Here is a 20,197-nt window from a genome sequence, read left to right on the forward strand (position 1 = left end):
TCGATGTAAAAATATGTAACTATTTTATAAAGTTATATAACAAGTTTTAAACTGGCTTGTGGAATACAGAATTAATTCAGTTTACCTGTCTTTTATTTCGCTTTGCTATTAATAGAAACCTTCATATTTGAATCAATAACCTCCTTCTAGAGCGTACTACTTAAACTGAATCGTTACAGTTAGTCATCCACTTTATTTACTTAATTAAAAACATAAGTTCTATTACTTTGTTCGTATACATCTTGCATACTATTTAAAGACATTGTTTTTGTGGTAGTGATTATTTCGTTTTTGTATAAAAATGTTGATTGAAAATTAAATTATTCCTGTTTCATGCCTTGTGCTTAGATCAACATGTCTTTTTTCCAAGTTGTGATTCGTTAGATGTCTTGTTCATTTTATTTGGAGTTTTTTATTTACTTTACTATTCTCTAGGAAAACGAATTCAAGTGATGTCAGTTATGTTCAGTTGCAAAATTTTGTAATCTAGACTCTCTAGTTTCACTCCGAAAACGGAGCACCCTCTAGATTCTAGAGGATATTCCGGTTTCGGAGTAAAACATACGTAGAAGATTTTCTGTCTTTATTGTCGTTTGGATTAGACAGCTTTTCGCGGAGATAACCATAATAAATCGGAATTAACTTCCGCAAAGCAAGCCCTGCTTCTTAATACTTATCCTTTAAAATTATTCTATCATTAGAAATTTTCATTATTACCTCAATCTGGAACGTAAGAACTACGTCCATTTTAGTTAGCTGTGTGTCGACGTCACCACCATCCGCTTCACCCGTGAGCTTGTTCGCTAGAGATCCTTGCGATCTGAAACATAGCTGCTTACTCAACCTTGGACTCGGGTCTGGTCCAGCGTTCGATCTATTCACAAAACCCACCACCAAACAACCAAAACCCACCACCAATCAACCAAAAACGCCACGACTTTTAGCAAATTTACAACGTTACAAGGATATTGTTATTTTCATTAGCGTTATCAAAAAATATCAGTTTGTGTAGATACGATAGAATAATAAATAATTATATATTTATATTAGTATTTATATATTTATTGAAATAGTATGGGATAAAATAGTAGATATTGTAAATTGTATACATAATTTAAAATTTAATGATATCAATATTTAATTTTATAAAATAGAAGATAAGAACAATTCAAAAGATAGAATCAGTAATCATATTGATGTAAAGGACAAGATAAGAATGAATCGTTAAAGATATTGGTTAAGTTAGCATGTTTGAAGCGAAGTTACATACAAATAACATGTGAAAGGTGGTTATGATGACATTCCCATGGGAGGAGGTGGCATTAAATGGAACCATCACCGATACCAAGAATGATTAAGCATAGCAAATGGGAAGTGTTAAATAGTTTTTGGCACATACAAACAGTTGTGTATATCTAAGGGCTAAGCGAAGACAGAGCGATATTTTCAGAGAGCAAGTTGTAGAATTTTTTAATTCAAAATATCTGAATGGATCAAATCCATAAGTGGTATTTGAATTTGATAAAGCTTTTTTATATTTATTAAAAAGTACTAAAATATGTGATTTATCACTCGGCCTACACTTATCCCTAAGCAGGATAAAAAGGGTATAAATAAGGTATTAGTAATCGTTGATAGGTATTATAAAATGGGATGTTGTAAGCAAAGCGCTTAAGCATTAAGCGTTTTTAATATTACTTAGCCAGAGTAATATAATACCCAAATTCATAAACATAACTATGAAATCTCACAGGGCGTCCAAATTAACGGCATATTTTCAACTAATAAGATTATTGAAAGGTGTTGTTGTAAGTCATCATTCTATAATCTTATTGGTCCATTCTTAGCTATGTGTTTGGATGCAATGTGAGTTTTCGTTACACAGTTTACGAATTAAGGTTAAGTAAATTAACTTATTGAATTGACGTATAGTCATGTAAGAGGAGGAAAAGAGTAAGATAATATTTGTGAAATAAATAAAAACAAAAGCCGTGTTTCCATTGTTATAAGCCTAGGTAATGTCAATACATTTGCGTAAATACCAAACGTTTCTTTGCTAAAAAGTACTCTAGTATGAAGCTCTTGATTTCAATTACGTCACTAGCTATCGTTATGTAAATATTTCAAAACCGTTAAAAATCTCAAAGCATATGAATATCTTGATGTTTAGAAAGCGTTACTTTCCTTTGTTGTCCTCATTCAAACAACCTTTTGTCAGACCACATGCTTTGTGCATTATCATTTAAATGTTTCTGAATAAATTGCTTTGTTTATTCAAAACCTTAACTGATGAAGAGACAAGGGTTAGGCGAGGCAATCGTTACATTTATCTAGCCAATTGTGAATTCAGTGTTAAATTATGTGAGTTTCACTCAGTGTTTATGTCTAATCCTTTGCTTTATTGCTAAAGTTTGTATTGTTATTCTAATAATTTTGCAAGCTATTGTTGTCTCATGACTATTACTGTTGAAAGTACTTGTAAGTATGAGTATATACTTCTACTGTTCTCGATTATAATTGTAATATTCGTCATCAAAAATCAAAAATACTTTTATATTGTGTTTTTAGTAACACTTGACAACTATCGTTAAATAATACAATGTGCTTAATATATTTGATCGAATTTTATAAGTGATTTTTTAACGGCATGATTGCAAAGAATACATCAAAATTTAGCAATAAAGCAGTTGTATCATTTAGCATAATAAATTCTTTAGTGTGATTTTGTTTCATATCTAAAATTGCATCTTCATTAGTTGTATCTAAACTATTACTACTGTCTATTTGATCTATATCTACAGTGGTCTAAACTGTGACAACGGTAGGGTCATCAAAATCGTTTGTGTCAGGCAGGTGTTAGGTTCCTAGACAAGACACGTGCGGATTATCATATGATGGAGTCATTACTTGTACTTCCTTTTTACCGTCCAGATTTGTGCCAGGGACAGAGAAAACCAAAATTGGAAATGAAAAAGTGAAAAAGGTGGCATTGAGATAGTCAAGTCATGCAACCAGAATCATCTATTTCGTGTAAATCAAGATATAATACTAAAAATAATTTATTTATTCATTAATTATTTAAATTCTAGTAATGTAAGATTTATTTAAATAGATAGTATCGAAGAAATAAAAGTCACTTATAAGAAGTTACTAAAAATAGTTATTAAAGTTGATGAACTGGTTACATATAAATGAAAATATAAGAGTTTGTTAGTTTATAAATCAAGTCCTGAACCTGTAAGAAGGGTAATAGTTATTAATAAACAAGAATAAACAAATAATAATTAAATATCTCTGTAATAATATTCAGTGTTGCCAAATGTGTTGAAACTCATAAAGCTTCTTAAATTAATTAATTAAAATTTTGTTTTAAAGGTAATTTATCATCTGTTATTGTGTTACTTGCCTAGACTGAATACACATTTGTTTGAAACTGATGTACAGTAATAAATAATAATATTAGAAAGTCAACATACCTTGGGTATAAATAGAAAAGGAACACAATAAAAACAGACAGAGAGAGCATCGAGTGTAAGTAGACTTAGACTTAAGAAACCATCTAACGACCAAGTATTTCATTTAAAAATAGAAATTTTAAAAATTATTCAGACGCTTTTGACAACATCTCATGTGCTCAAAATCTCTGTTAGCATTTGAGGACTGGAAAATTATCATTTTTTTACACTCATTATATTTGCTGATTACGTTGTTATTTAAATTGAATCATGTATTTATCTTACATTCGAAGCTCCTGTTAGACTTATAATATGCTTACAGATTACACAACTCAGTCCTCTATTGTGTGAAATAAATCGATTATCTTTCGGTATACTCGTAGATCGTCGATTCTCTTTCTACAATCTCAAATGCTCAAATTAAGAAATTTATGGGAATGAACTTTATTTCATTCATTATCAAGTTATCAATCGGATTTGTCATTCGCATACATTTTTTTAATTTTCGAAGCGTTAGCATTTGTAGAAAGAGAAACGACGAGACACTTGTCTACAGGCTCTGTATTGGAGAAGGAGTTGCCTATTGTTTGTAAGTGCTCTACTGTAGCACAAATACGAGGACTGACTTATGTGATTTGTATTATGTCACCGTTAAATTGTAAAATACGTTAGTTTATAACCTCACTCGCGATATTGTAATCTGTCGATATATTGTGAACGAAACTTACTGATTACAATTTAACGTGTTATTTTTCGGTATATTATAATCTATCGAAGTGAAACCGTTAAGTTGCAAGTCGCTAGTGAGATTATAAACTAGCATATTTTACAATTTAACGGTAACATGTATTTTTCGGGACTTAATTTGGTACTGACTAAGTGCAATGTCCACTGACCTGTGATTATACCGCTTGATCTTATGTAGTCCGTATTTAGAGTCCGCGCCTCCCTTCGACACGGGCAGAGACTCCAGGTTGGCCATCAGCAGGTTGATGGAAGACTTCAGCTCCTCGATGTAGAGGGATTCCATCTCCTTCAGCACGAACTTGGGCATCAGCTTCCGGTTCTACAACGTTTGAATTAACGTTTTCATAGTTATTTTTTCCAACGTTCGACTTTGCAGTATTCAAACGTTTTTGGCGTTGGCTGGTAAAAAAGGCATTTTAGAAACCGGTGTCTAAAATCTAAAATGAAAATTATGTTTTAAGTATAGAGTCGTGGACCCTGTACCGTTCGCGTGATATTCTGTTTTTTACAAATCCCACGGCAATCATAGATTTTTCCGGGTTATAACTACATACCTATGGTGTGCTCCAAGGTCCAATTTATCTCTATACAAAATTTTATCTAAATCGGTATGTCTGTTGGTTAAGCTACTATTAACCACCAGACATACAGGCAGATTTACTTTCGCATTTGATAATAATATGAATTTGCTCAAACCAATTTTGTTTAACTTTATTAGATGAAACGTAAATAATAAGATTTTAAATTATTTTGCTAAATTTACCGCTTCTTTTATAGTTGATGTTTTTTGTTTTGTTGCTTTTATCTAGATTAGATAACTTTGTATGCTACTTACCTTCTCCATTTCATTGACTTTCTGCATTCTCCCATCCAGTTCTCTTCGGATCGCTGCAGCTTGCTCATCAGCTGAATCCAGCTGAAATGTGAAGAAAAATACTTCTTCAAACACTGCTACGGCTGTTCTGATCTCATGCCTTTCACCGGTTTACTATAGAACTGTCAAGCTTCGTAGAGATGTTTTCCGTTATTATGTAATGAAAACGAATTCAAACGAATAATTAACGAAAAACAATGTAGAGGCTGATTATTTGAGTCATCATTATCATCATCATATCAGCCGATGGACGTCCACTGCAGGACATAGGCCTTTTCTAGGTACTTCCAAACATCACGATACTAAGCCTGCATCCAGCGAATTCCTGCGACTCGCTTGATGTCGTCAGTCCACCTGGTGGGGGGTCGACCAACACAGCGCTTTCTAGTGCGAGGTCACCACTTTATTTGAGTGGTACACCGAAATACATAATAACTCTGCTGATCTGCTGGAATACCTTCACATACACACACACACACAAACTTCAATTTGAGTATCTGAAATCATGTATGATGCGTTGTTGCAGTCGCCTTGAGAGTGCAGTGTCGGTGGTCTCACCATTAGGAAGTGGCACTAGATGAGCGTATTCCATAATAGGCTGTTAATCTTAAACTCCGGCCGCTCAGAGATTGCGTTTCTGACAGGTCGTGACCGAATGGGACAAACATATTGCCTCGTTTTTTGTGTCATAACTACAAGGACAAACAGTTGGCATAACCTTGAAACAAGTTCATCAAGCTTGTACGCCAGCTCGAAGTTACATCGCTATTTATTAGAAACGCAATCCCTGAGCGACCAGACATTAACGTCAGTTCAGTACTTCATTAAACACATTTCCAAAATAGCAAATAAAAGACTGTGAAATCACGAATTAAACGTAAATGTGTCATAAGTATTTTGATCTATACTAATATTATAAGCTAAAGAGTTTGTTTGTTTGTTTGAACGCGCTAATCTCAGGAATTACTGGTCCGATTTGAAAAATTCTTTCAGCGTTAGATAGGACATTTATCGAGAAAGGCTATAGGCTATATATTATCCCCGTATTCCTACTGGAACGGGAACCACGTAGGTGAAACCGCGTCAGCTAGTTGTTTAATAAAAGAAGAATGAGGAAGCGAAATGAAGCAATATGAAATTCAATTCAGCCTGGAAGGAAAACTTTCTAATAAAAAATAATTTTACTTCAAAACAAAAAGTTTCCCAGCAATTCTGTTGTTCATATAGTTTCATTACAGCGGGAAACTCGGCGAAAATTAACTCTTAACTACATTGTTCTCGTTTCTTTATCTTATTTCTAGTTTTTCCAAGCTTTTATTAACCTCTGAGTGTTATGTTGTATGTGTGTATGGGACTAGAACTAACTTCGTTAGAGTAAAGAATCCTACTAATATTATAAACGCGAAAATTTGTATGGATGTTTGGATGTTTGTTACTCTTTAACGCCGCTACTACTGAAGCGATTTGGCTAAAATTTGGAATGGAAATGGATTTTACTCTGGATTAACACATAGGTTACTTTTTATCCCGAAAAAATCCATGGTTTTCAGAGATTTGCGAAAACTGATGATTTTAATGATATGAATGTTTGTTACTCTTTCACGCCTCGACTACTTAACCGAATTAGCTGAAATTTGGTATTGAGATATATTATAGCCTGGATTAACACATAGGCTACTTTTTATCCAGGAAAATCTCTCTCTCTTTTTAAAGTAAACAGTCACTACCTAAACAGGTAATTTTGAACTAACTGATATTTACGAAATGTGTATGTTTCAACTGTTAAGAATTATAAAATAATATTATATATTTCAATACAAGAAATCATGAGAAGAATATTCACGATAAAATAAAATAGTCAAATCAGTTAGTTTTCGCTTTCGTGTGTTGCATTGAATTATGTGAATTTTCGTTAAATGTAAAATAATTAACTTAGTTAATTCTCACATTTTGCACTAGGTTAGAAAGGATAGAAAGAGTTTGGCTGGTGGGAGGCTTCGGCCGTGGCTAGTTACCACCCTACCGACAAAGACGTACCGCCAAGCGATTTAGCGTTCCGGTACGATGCCGTGTAGAAACCGAAAGGAGTGTGGATTTTCATCCTCCTCCTAACAAGTTAGCCCGCTTCCATCTAAGATTGCATCATCACTTACCATCAGGTGAGATTGTAGTCAAGGGCTATCTTGTAAAGAATAAAAAAAAAAAGAAAAAAAAAGTTACTTTGCACATTTCATAAACTATGGCAGCTACAAAATGACGGTTAGTCAGATATTTATACGAAAAAATAGTGATTTTAATGACATTCGAAAGAAAGAATGAAAATATATTTATTACTACATTATGCCACACATCACAATTATTTAAGAATAATACCCTGCGATATGTAGCATAACCTAGAAAAAGGTCCTCGCTCAGCATATTGCTGTATGCTCCCCATAAACAAAGAACATACAGCGCTGATTTTCATTATAACTCAAAATGGCAATTTTTGGACTTGGTAACTTTTCGCTCTAACGACGATAACGGAACGATAATTTCCATAGCATTTTAGCAAGTGAAGTTAAAAGTCAATCAATCAATCAAAGCCTTTATTACTTCTTAACAATAAATTACATAGTTATTTCAAGTTTATTTAACATATACTATTTGTGTTAGTGTGTTAGTTTATTAATATTTAGCGTGTACATTTTTTTTTACAATTGTGTGTTGGAAATAGTAGTCTGTGACGGATATGACGTCGCTCGATCTCATGTTGGCTCCAGTGTGCTCGTGGCGTTCGAGGCGTCCACATCTCTTGTTGTGTAATTCTTTATGGGTTACTTGGGATAGGCGGGGAGAGTGACTTGAGTGGAAAAGGGGAGTGTTAGTCGACTGTCAAAGGATCCTTTAACCCTACACACATCGTTCACAAGTACGTGACTCCACTCAAGGTCATTCTCTGCCATTCTAGGGTCTTATTTTGGTTACAGTTTGATGTGTTAATTAAGTTGTCCTGACAAGTGTTGTGAATCATAACCTTTGTTCGACATTAATTTTTTTATATTTGTAATCACTTTTGAGTCCTATAATAGTTACTAGTATAGTATGTTAGTATGGTACTTATTATTTATGTTAAGAAGTTAAAAGTACTCTTTAGAAAATATTACTTTATAAAACTGACGGAACACGTTAACCGACTAAAAGACTCTCAGTTCTTTTTATGAAAGCTAACATTAACAATTTCAGCGTTTATTTCTTTTAGCAAACAATAGAAAACGTAGCGGTGAAACATAATGAGATTTTCAAGGTCACAACGCAAGCGGTAGAATTTAATATTTATTCTACCTGAGCTATGTTGATTAATATGAAACATATTTCCTTTGAATGCCTTTTTAGAAAACTTTTATTCATTTATAAGGAACACGTGGAGCGTAAACAAGCAATGGGTAAACATTTCTCGAAGCAAGAGGGTTTAGACGTAAAGGGAAAATGTTCTCAACAAGAGAAATATTTTGATACTCCAGTGAGTATTTATGAAATAATTAGGCCCAATTCTCTTTTAGGTCACTGAGTTTACCGCATGGTCTGGTTCAGGGATGTAACGGAGATAGTTTTATCGGAACCGAAATCGGAATCGGAGTTTTCAAATTTGGTTTATCGGAATCGGAACCGAAATCGGAGGCAGGGTCAGTTTGTTTAAGGACAAATAAAACATGATTTATAGTCAATTCTTTTCATTTTATTTTTTATTATAAAATAAAAAACAACTGTGAAAAAAAAATTGGCATAATTCCAAATAAACAAAATTTTCCATTTACTTTCCACCACAATAACGGATCATCACTAATACTTATACGTTTTTGAACATGTATGAACCTGTTCGGCACAGGCCGTCGCGCGCCGCCCGCTTTGTTTCGTTCGACCTCCGATTAACATCCGATACAAAAGTATCGGAACCGAAGTCGGAACCGAAAGTGTAATAATAATCAGAAGTTCCGACTTAACGGAACCGGAATCGAAGCTCCGTTACATCTCTGGTCTGGTTATACGCTGATTATTAGTTATGATACAGATGAAAATTTTTGGTAGCAAATATTTTAGAATTAGGGCCGAGAGACGCAGTGACCCAAGTGTGTCGTGGTTTGGAAACATTAAGGAATAAGCTATTTAAACTAATCAGAATTGTTAGAGGGAAAATGAAAAAAAAATAACTGTAAGGATTTTTTTTTATTCTGATGGTAAGTGATGATGTAATCTAAGATGGAAGCGGGCTAACTTGTTAGCCACCATGGCTGAGTGACTGAGTGGAATCTAATGAAGCTAGGAACCTAAAGTTTGGACAGCAATTTCATTTTTGACGTGACAACGTCTTATAATTCGATGGAGCCGGCTGCACACTCGAAAAAAGATGACGTCATGCGTCATTCCCTCGCCAACTTTTATAAGAAATAAAGTATATTCTGGTCTATGAAGATCATTAAACAGTATTTTAGAAAAATTAACACTTTCTTTTGATAATGCAACCATTCCATCAGTATTTTCTTATGACGTTGTCACGTTCAACTATCGCCAGTAAACCGACTTTACAGACAACCGATTTTTTAGTAGAACTTTACTGAGAAAGAATTATCCAAACATTTTTGCTTACAAAGACGTAAATGAAATGAGAAGGTGGTATAAAAATCAGTTAGAAGTTTAGAATTTACGAATTGATAGTAAGGGTATAATTAACTAGAAATGACGATGTCTTTAACGTATCCGTCAATGGCGACATATTGACTTCAACGTCTAGAGTGCGCCCGGATGTGACTAGCAAAATCAAACTTAGCTGCACAACTGGGAGATCAGTGAAGGAGTCCTCAAGAAGAAATTTTTCCTTGGGGACCCTATCACTGACTGATGGATTTATTTGCTATTAATAGAAATTGTCTTTCTTTATTAATTTAAATTTCGTTTGTCTTAATTGCATAAACATAAAATCTATTCTAGTAACAATTTAATTTTATTTACAAGCTGATAAACAGGTGTGTGAAAAATGTCTAATTCTAAATTTCTACTAGTGAGATCATTGAGCAGGCGCAGCGCTTGAGCCAGCGGCGCATGCTGGCTCACTTTAGTTCTGCCACACGGCACCGCAAACAACTGGCGACGTCGGCAACTTACATACTTGTCGGGAACATGTAAATCTATTGACCCTAATATAACAGAGTTACTTTTTTCACCTCTCATTAAATTTATTATGTACTGTAGCAGTGCTACTTTACGTCTTATCTCAAGTTTATTGTACCCTGTCATACCCAGAAGAAAGACGTTTGGATAAATAGTAGGATAACCCACTGAGTACCCATATTGTTTCCTATAAAGCCAACGGACGAACTTTTTTTTGAATCTTTTCTATTATATCTATGTATTTGTACTCAAACGGACTCCAAATGATGGCATTACATTCGAGTTTACTTCGCACATACGCATTATACAGAGTCTTTATTGTATTATATTAACCCCGTACCAGCCAGTCTTTAATATATAAATGCGAAAGGTCACGAAATCCTGAAAACCGCTTGACGGACAAAGATCAAATTTGGCAGAGTGGTAGTTTATTGTTAGTAGATTTCCACTAAGAACGGATTTTGCGACAGGGCCGGATTAAAGAGGTCCAAGGGCGGAGGAAGTTGCATCCGCTAGTTACTTATAAACTTACACCACGATAGCCTTTAATCTTCATGAATAAGAACTAGAAATAAGTCATCATCATCATCATCATATCAGCCGATGGACATCCACTGCAGGACAAACATCACAATACTGAACCCAGTGAATCCCTGCGACTCGCTTGATGTCGTCATTCCACCTGGTGAGGGGTCGGCCAACACTGCGCTTACTAGTGCGGGGTCGCCATTCCAGCACTTTGGGACCCCAACGTCTATCGGCTCTTCGAACTATGTGCCCCGCCCATTGCCACTTCAGCTTCGCAACTCGTTGAGCTATGTCGGTGACTTTGGTTCGGTTAGAAATAAGTACTTACCAGCAATGCGTTGAACAACAATTGGTGTTCAAATTTCTTCACGCCCAAGATTTGTTGGAACATATCGTACAGTTGCTCTTTGCTTAGAATGCATTCCGCATTCAAGCTCTGCTGTTGTGCCCGCGACGGTCGTTTCGATTCGTCGTCACCAGGTATACCTATATAACAAATGGTTTGTTATGTAAAATGTTATATTGTTATATCTCCTGATGTAACTTTGTTATGGTCTTAAATCCGTTGATAATATCATAATTTGTATTAGTTTACTGGTCTACCTATATAACAAATGGTTTGTTATGTAAAATATTATATTGTAATGCCTCCTGATGTAACTTTGTTATGCTCTTAAATCAGTTGATAATATCATAATTTGTATTAGTTTACTGGTCTACCTATATAACAAAAGGTTTGTTATGTAAAATGTTATATTGTTATGTCTCCTGATGTAACTTTATTATATCCATAAATCCGTTGATAAATATCATAATTTATATTAATTCATTGGTCTACCTATATAACAAATGGTTTGTTATGTAAAATATTATATTGTAATGCCTCCTGATGTAACTTTGTTATGCTCTTAAATCAGTTGATAATATCATAATTTGTATTAGTTTACTGGTCTACCTATATAACAAAAGGTTTGTTATGTAAAATGTTATATTGTTATGTCTCCTGATGTAACTTTATTATATCCATAAATCCGTTGATAAATATCATAATTTTTATTAATTCATTGGTTTACCAATATAGCAAATGGTTTGTTATGTAAAATATTATATTGTTATGTCTCCTCTCTGTTATGTCCTTAAATCCGTTGATATATATCATAATTTATATTAGTTTATTGGTTTACCTCTATAACAAATGGTTTATTATGTAAAATATTTGTTATATTGTTGGTTTTATCGATGTAAATTATAATCAAATAATGTTTTAAGCTTTGTTATTTAAAGGCCTTTTGTAACATCAATATCAGTAATGTTTTGTATTTAAATTTTACTTAACTCGATTTTATAAGTATTTGGTATATTTCTCCTATTATTATCATACGTTTTATGTTAATCATTAAGCAAAGCATAAAGTTATCCAATAATCTCAACCAGTATTGATTACATTAAATCTTCAATATTATTTTAGTAGTAAAGTAAGATCTAATGTACTTAAAACTTTAAACAATTAGATATCAGTCTTTATTTATCCAATACTTTATTATATTATTTCTTTTCGCTAACGAAATGTCTGCAAAGTTAAAACCGTCCAATGTTTATTGCAAAATCTATAGAGAAAATAAAGTTGGCAGTAAAGCTTTGCTGGAGAAGTTTTTAATATCAACTCGAGCAACTGGGAAGTTACCAGACTTCCATTTAAATTGAAAATATTTCTGCCTCAATCTACAAGCTTTTCGTAAACATAATAAAAGCAAGACGTAATGTACAAATTACTGAGAAATGTAGTGTTATATAAATATAAAATGTTTTTGAATATTTACTGAATTTCGTGATAATAAAAGATTTGCAGACTTCCTTTTAAATTGAAAATATTTCTGCATCAATCTACAAGCTTTTCGTAAACATAATAAAAGCAAGACGTAATGTACAAATTACTGAGAAATGTAGTGTTATATAAATATAAAATGTTTTTGAATATTTACTGAATTTCGTGATAATAAAAGATTTGCAGACTTCCTTTTAAATTGAAAATATTTCTGCATCAATCTACAAGCTTTTCGTAAACATAATAAAAGCAAGACGTAATGTACAAATTACTGAGAAATGTAGTGTTATATAAATATAAAATGTTTTTGAATATTTACTGAATTTCGTGATAATAAAAGATTTGCGACCTCCTTTTAAATTGAAAATATTTCTGCATTAATCTACAAGCTTTTCGTAAACGTAATAAAAGCAAGACGTAATGTACAAATTACTGAGAAATGTAGTGTTATATAAATATAAAATGTATTGAATATTAACTGAATTTTGTCATAATAAAAGATTTGTAGAAAGTTAGTATAGTAAGTGACAACGCAAATAGAGTTAGTTGTGTTTTTAATGAACGTGAGAACGTTACAGAACACAGTTCACAACATCGAGATGTTACATTCAACATCAAGCGATGCAATGCACAACCAGCAAGCCAATTCACTAATAAACATGGATTATTTAAACATCAAAGTAATTTAGACCTAATCATTAATCCTTAAAGTTCAAATTACTTTGACAAAAATTGTTGTTTTTTTTAATTCATGTTTATTATATAGGTGTTAGTGTGTGTGACATGCCACGCGATACGAGCATGACAATAGTAACTGTCACATTTATTGACTGTCAATTTACACGAACTTGACAGAGCCGTGCTAATGACAATGCACCCTAAATACTACATAGACAGAAAAAGAAATAGACGACTGTTTTTAGTCAAAGATATTCAATTTTGACGGGGTTTTCATATCATAACACACTACACCATTTTTTTCATTTTGAGCTAACGGTATAGTTATAATTTATAACAAGTCGAGGAAGTAATTTTTTTTGACACACTTGTATAAATAAATATAAAAACGTAACGTAACGCTTTACGGCGTCACTCTGTCTGGCTCTCCTTTCTCTCATACATACGGCAGCTGGCTAAGTCATCACTTCTTACGAGGGTCCAAAGCGTTTTTTTTTATTAAATGCATAAAATTTATTTTATGATGATTGTCAAACTTTTTTGACCTATTGTTGGGTCTGAAAAAACGGCGAGGTACGTCATACCGAACATCGCTTGTATGGTTTATTTACAGTGTCCGCGTATAAGTTGCTCTCTTCTTTGAGGAAACGCGACGGATGCTAACTATTCGTCTATCACTTTCTCTGTCTACGACAAAGTCTACAAGAACAAAACACAAGCAATATCACAAGACACAAGCTGAGTTTGTAGTAATTAGGAATATGAACCGTTCAGAAGCGATACCTGTTATTCCTGGGAGGTGTGAAAGGGAGAGAAACACAGACGTGAGACAGATGCAAGCCACACACATTTTTTGATTACATTCAATATTAACACAGTCCAATTAGTTATAATTCACTGGCTAGTACAGTCAGCAATAATTGCCAATTACAATTTAAATTAAGTTAAAAAAAAAATATCGAGAAGAAAATTAAAGATAAATTATTTTATTTATACGTCATGTCTTTTATTCAATGCAATATTTAATAGAAAGAGGCTTAATTGCATTATAAATTAACCTAAATTCAATATTACGTCATGACATACAATTAATGCGTAAATGCCTTATAACTTATGCTTTTTAATGAAACATATTTTTATTGCTGACTGTACTCATTATTAAATTGCAAACAATTGTTTTGTTTTAGTTTTTTTTTATACAAATAAATTTACAGCGAATCTGAAGATTAGGAATAATCACAGATTATTTATAGAATTTTAAGGAAGCTAAATAAATAATAGCGAATAATTGAATAATAAATCATACCAAAATACAAATAGGTAGGTATGTCAATTATTGAAATATTTATTTATTTAGGTAAGTACTTTTAGGTTATGTATCTAATATAAAATGAAAATAAAGAAAAAAAATTAAATATACCCAATATGCGAATGAGTTTTAAAAAGTTCATTTAAAAAATATATAGAGAAGTACATATACATTCATTTTGTTTCGTTTCAATTGTTTGCAATTCCATATATTTAGCAGTTGCTTTACGATTATTTCGCTACAAGTCAGAGCCTTTAGGTTTGATGATTATGTTTTATGGTAATATAATATATTTTAATAACGTTAACGTTAAAATAATCAAATTAGTCAAAAAATTATATTTTTTAATTTTACGTTACATAATCGTCAAAATTATTCAATTGAAATGAGATTGCTATACTAAAACTAGTTAATATTCTTTTTTTATGTTAATTATTATTTTTGTAACTAATGATAAGCCGTCGGACAAACACCGACCAAAATGTTTCGGTGTTTATTCAACTGGATTTTAATTTATTTATAATTTGTAATTTATTTATGATTGAAGGCAATTATTTTTTTAATTATTTAAGATAAATTGATGTCAATCTCATTTCTATATGTAGAAATTTACAGGACAAATCATTACAGAGAGTATTTCAGGCAACACACAGGGTTCACGCTAGGTAATGGTTAATGAGACACACAGTGTAAAAAGATACAACCCGACTAGCTCAAATAATTAATATTCACTTTAGCTTGTTATTTAAAAGGGAATTATCCTTAAATAAACTGCTACTTTAGTTTTATATTCAGATTGAAGCTATGTTATATGTGATAACTAGCTGACGCCGCGCGGTTTCACCCGCGTAGTTCCAGTTCCCGTAGGAATACAGGGATAATATAGCCTATAGCCTTCCTCGATAAATGAGCTATCTAACACTGAAAGAATTTTTCAAATCGGACCAGTAGTTCCAGAGATTATCGCGTTCAATCAAACAAACAAACTCTTCAGCTTTATTATATTAGTATAGATATACAGATCTTATAATTTATTCTAATAGCTTAACTCTTTGTTCTAGTCGGGATGTCATAATATTTTTCTCTGTAAGAGGTATTTCTCCCCATTACTGACGTAAACGTACCTCTTCTAGCTGAAAATTTTAAATTTATTAAGTCCATTTATATGTTTAGTTAGATCTGTTATTATTGGTTAAGTATACTTTGTAAAAGAATAAGTGTAAGTGACGAAATGAGCTCATAGAAAACGTTGTCAGTTGTCACGCATATATAATACCGCTATAAACGCTAGATGTGTGTCGGTGTATATCCAACCAAATCAAACTACAAAAAAATTGATTTGTTAAATTAATTAAAATATTTAAATAAATTTATTAGTGCCCATTAGGCTGGCGGCATTGCCTTTTTGAATAGCAATTTCAAATCATCAACAGTTTTTCAAAATTTCAGATCCTGTCGGATATACACCGACCATCAAACATCTACAGCGGCTTAATCATAACTGACTGACATTATTAATAAAACTAAAATAGTCACACATCGATAGGCTTTTGCGGAGTGAAGCATTTTTTTTTCATTTGATGCTTTGCACACTGCGGCATGCGTAGAAAATCCCATTCCTCTATGCTATAGATATAGGAGCTAAAAGATTTAGAAGTGCCTATACACAGTGCTGGGAAAATCTAAGAAGATAGAAACGTCAAGGATCGTGAGGATAAAACTATATATCTTAATTATACATTTTAAATTATAGGTAACTTTTTTCATTTTTTATTTATTGTACATTCCAGTTTATAAATACGTAATTATTACATAATTATTATCATATGTTTACCATTTACAATAGTTGCTATGCTAGCCAACAATAGTTATTTGTTATACTAACAAAATTGATCTTTACTGTATTGAATACCGAGCAAGCGAAAGATTTTAAGATTGAAAAAGAATCCCGAGCGTCGCGAGGTATTCAGAGGGACGATGTAAGTAGAACCAATTTGTTGCCAAATCAAATTTTCACGTCGCTACAACGAGGAAAATGCTAAGTATAAAAGCCTGAATTTGGAAAATACTACATACGTTTATTGTAACTCTGTAAACATTCATAAAACTATATGATATCTACCACACATGGTCACGTATCTTTACAATTCTCAATTTCGAGTACCAATCAATTGGATAAATATAAAAAAATACCTTTACATACGTTTGTAATTTTTACATTTATTTTGATATTTACAAATATTAATTTAAATTTATTTTATTTTAGACTTAAACATGAATTAGTACATGCGTATTTTATTAATTAATATGTATTATACACTGATTTGATGAATAAAACATTAAACTTTTAGCTCCCATATTTTTTTAAATGAACACAGATAACTTGAATATTTTGAACTCACCCGTTCCTTTCATGATGCAGTCCAGTTTGGCTAGCCAAGTGGTTAAAACTGTTTCTTTGCTAAGACCGTCGATTTCCGGTAAAGACCTGTAAGAGTTTACTTGGAAATTAAAATTTATTATATTTTATCTGATTTGTAAATTAAATATGTCTAATTTGGAAGTTGAAATATTTCAGAATTTTATTACTACATTATTTACCACTTAAGGTTAAGACCACAGAAAAATTTAATATAATTGAGATTGAGAAAATATTTTGTTGTTTTTATTAAAACAACAAAATATTTTCTCTTATGACATATCTATATATTTATTTGTTTATTTTATGATAATTATCATAGTTTCTTTATTATTTATATAATCTGCTTTATGTATTAGTGATAGTAGTTATTTTAATGTATAAATAGTAGATTATTATACGTGACATAAAAATACCAATTATATATGAGGGGTTTTTAGGGCACGAGCCGTAAGGCGAGGACACTTAATAGAACTTGAGTTCCTATGACATTTTTACTTTGACATTATATTTTTTATTGTTAATTTCCCTTAGATTTAAGTATAGTTTAATCTAATTTTATTTTTTTTAACCGTACGCTGCAGTGCTGTATTTGCCTTTATAAAATGGCTGCTGTAGTATAAGACTTTTAACTCTGTAACTGATTATTTATCCTATAAATGAACTAAGTAACTGGTTATTTATCTTTTAAATGAAACAAGTAACTGTTTGTTTATCTTGTTAATCAACAACCAGTACGACGAAGGTGGCTCTGGGTTTTAGTCAGTATTCTATCCAGCCAGCGAGTCCCACAAATCTGGCCGTACTCGTAGAATGTGCAGTTCTACCTGTGCACTCTACAGTTGGGATGCGTAAAAGCGTCAAAAAGAGTAACTTATTGTTTATCTTTTAATGAAATAAGTAACTGATTATTATTTATCCTATAAATAAATTACGCAACCGATTATTTATCTTATAAATGAAATAAGTATTTGATTATTTATCTTCGTCGTCATCAATCCATATTCTCACTGCTGAGCTCGAGTCTCCTCTCAGAATGAGAGGGGTTAGGTTAATACTCCACCACGCTGGCCCAATGCGGATTAGCAGACTTCACACACGCAGAGAATAAAGATAATTCTCTGGTATGCAGGTTTCCTTACGATGTTTTCCTTCACCGATTGAGGCACGTGATATTTAATTTCTTAAAATGAACACAACTGAAAAGTTGGAGGTGCATGCCCCGGACCGGATTCGAACCCACACCCTCCGGAATCGGAGGTAGAGGTCATATCCACTGGGCTATCACTGCTCTTTATTTATCTTATAAATGTTTAATGTTTTTGCTGACACTGTTGTTATTTTCAATAAATAAATAAATTATTTTCAATAAATAAATAAATTATTTTCAATAAATAAATAAAATAATGTTATCTTTCCAACCTGACTCTCTTTTCGATATTATTTCTGAAGACCTCACGGAAGTCGTGGTGCGAGCAGGCGCCTGACCTCACCATCTGTTCCACTCGCTCACTCTTGAGGAAAACGTCGTAGTACGATTGTACTGCGTTCTGGAACGCTTCGTCTGCTAGGATCTGCGTTTCTCCTTTTAGGAAAGCCTGGATAAACAAAGATATTGGTACTACATGTATAACTAGTGAAGCGTGTAGACTAGAATTAATTAAACGTGTGAGTTAGCCGTTAGTGAATGTAGTAAAATGACGTCTTATGTAAACAATATGGTACTGACACGCATCTCGCTGTCGATTGTTGATCCCTGTAAAATAGTCGATCAGTAAACTTCCTAACGTGAACACGGCTTTTATTTAAATGCCATCTAACCGTAACAACATATTATAACCAGCGGTTTATTGTATTAACCTCTTGACTCCTAAATGGACGACCGGTCGCCGTATCGTGTATCGTATCCGTTACGTGACATGTAAAACAATATAAAGTAAACTTAGGGCAATAGGCGAGCACAGTATCATGCTCCGCGCGATAGAGGAATATAAAGATTTTTTTAAATGGCTCACAACGATAGATTAAAACCGCATTCCCTGACTGTCGGCTTCTTCAACGCAGACGGGCTTTTCGATAAAATACTCGCGGGCAGCGAATGGTTAAGACATCATGTAGGCTAATTCACTAACTTTGACGTTAGTATATATATATACGATACTAGCGGATGCCCGCGACTTCATCCATTTGACCTCCTTAATCCGATTCAATCGCAGAAATCTCTGCCAAATTTCATCTTTGTACATCAAGAGGATTTCGAGATTTGTGTGTTACATGAGATTCTATGTAACATATGTCATCCGATGCCTACAGACAGTTTTGACGGCCTCCGTGGCGCAGTGGTATGCGCGGTGGATTTACAAAACGGAGGTCCTGGGTCCGATCCCCGGTTGGGCAGATTGAGATTTTCTTAATTTGTCCAGATCTGGCTGGTGGGAGGTTTCGGCCGTGGCTAGTTACCACTTTACCGGCAAAGACGTACCACCAAGCGATTTAGCGGTCCGGTACGATGCCGTGTAGAAACCGAAAGGGGTGTGGATTTTCATCCTCCTCCTAACAAGTTAGCCCGCTTCCATCTTAGACTGCATCATCACTTACCATCAGGTGAGATTTACTGAAGACGTAGGAAGCAATGCTGAACGTACCTGAAACCTAGCCTGCATGGTTTCCAGCTGGTTGGGCGTCAGTTTGGTGTGTCGTCGGGTCATGTCGGTGGGTTGCTTGGCGTTGAACGGATGGGCCACACATCTTGATACGAATACATACAGTTGCAGCCGACGTTTCTTGTCCTCTTCTAGTTTCTCTATTTTCTCCTACATAAAGAAAAACTTATGAAAACGAATGTCGAACAAAGGTTACGATTCACAACATTTGTCAGGACAACTTAATTGACAAATCAAACTGTAACCAAAATGAATGTAAAATGAGAATGGCAGAGAATGACCTTGAGTGAAGTCACGCACTTTTGAACGATGTGTGTAGGGTTAAAGGTACCTTTGACTGTTAACAAACACTCCCCTTTTCCACTCAAGTCACTCTCACCGCCTATCCCAAGTAACCCATAAAGAATTACACAACAAGAGATGTGGACGGCTCAAACTCACACTGAAGCCGTCCGTACCGCAAATCGTTGCAATGCGGCGATAACATATATCATCAGAGTTAGACAAATGACCTTCGATTAGAACGGGGGGGAAGGTTTGAATCCGGGGTA

At 33.3% G+C, this 20,197-nt stretch overlaps 1 protein-coding gene across 11 annotated transcripts in view; it reads right to left on the reverse strand.

Moving 5' to 3' along the window:
• The window catches only part of LOC112049601 (calcium-dependent secretion activator), a 76,832-nt gene that overhangs the window by 35,360 nt on the left and 21,275 nt on the right, over positions 1-20,197 (reverse strand). For 9 of the 11 annotated variants that reach the window (XM_052889187.1, XM_052889184.1, XM_052889180.1 and 6 more), the window contains exons 6-12: positions 19,629-19,796; positions 18,406-18,581; positions 16,967-17,052; positions 11,081-11,238; positions 5,038-5,118; positions 4,352-4,521; positions 718-874 (exon numbers count right to left, since the gene is read on the reverse strand). In XM_052889187.1, coding sequence (XP_052745147.1) covers positions 718-874; positions 4,352-4,521; positions 5,038-5,118; positions 11,081-11,238; positions 16,967-17,052; positions 18,406-18,581; positions 19,629-19,796 — 996 coding nt within the window. The remainder of the gene's footprint in view (positions 1-717; positions 875-4,351; positions 4,522-5,037; positions 5,119-11,080; positions 11,239-16,966; positions 17,053-18,405; positions 18,582-19,628; positions 19,797-20,197) is intronic. The other 2 variants (XM_052889188.1, XM_052889186.1) reach the window with 2 other exon arrangements.

This window comes from Bicyclus anynana, chromosome 25 (assembly GCF_947172395.1).
Source record: "Bicyclus anynana chromosome 25, ilBicAnyn1.1, whole genome shotgun sequence".
NCBI classification, from domain to species: domain Eukaryota; kingdom Metazoa; phylum Arthropoda; class Insecta; order Lepidoptera; family Nymphalidae; genus Bicyclus; species Bicyclus anynana.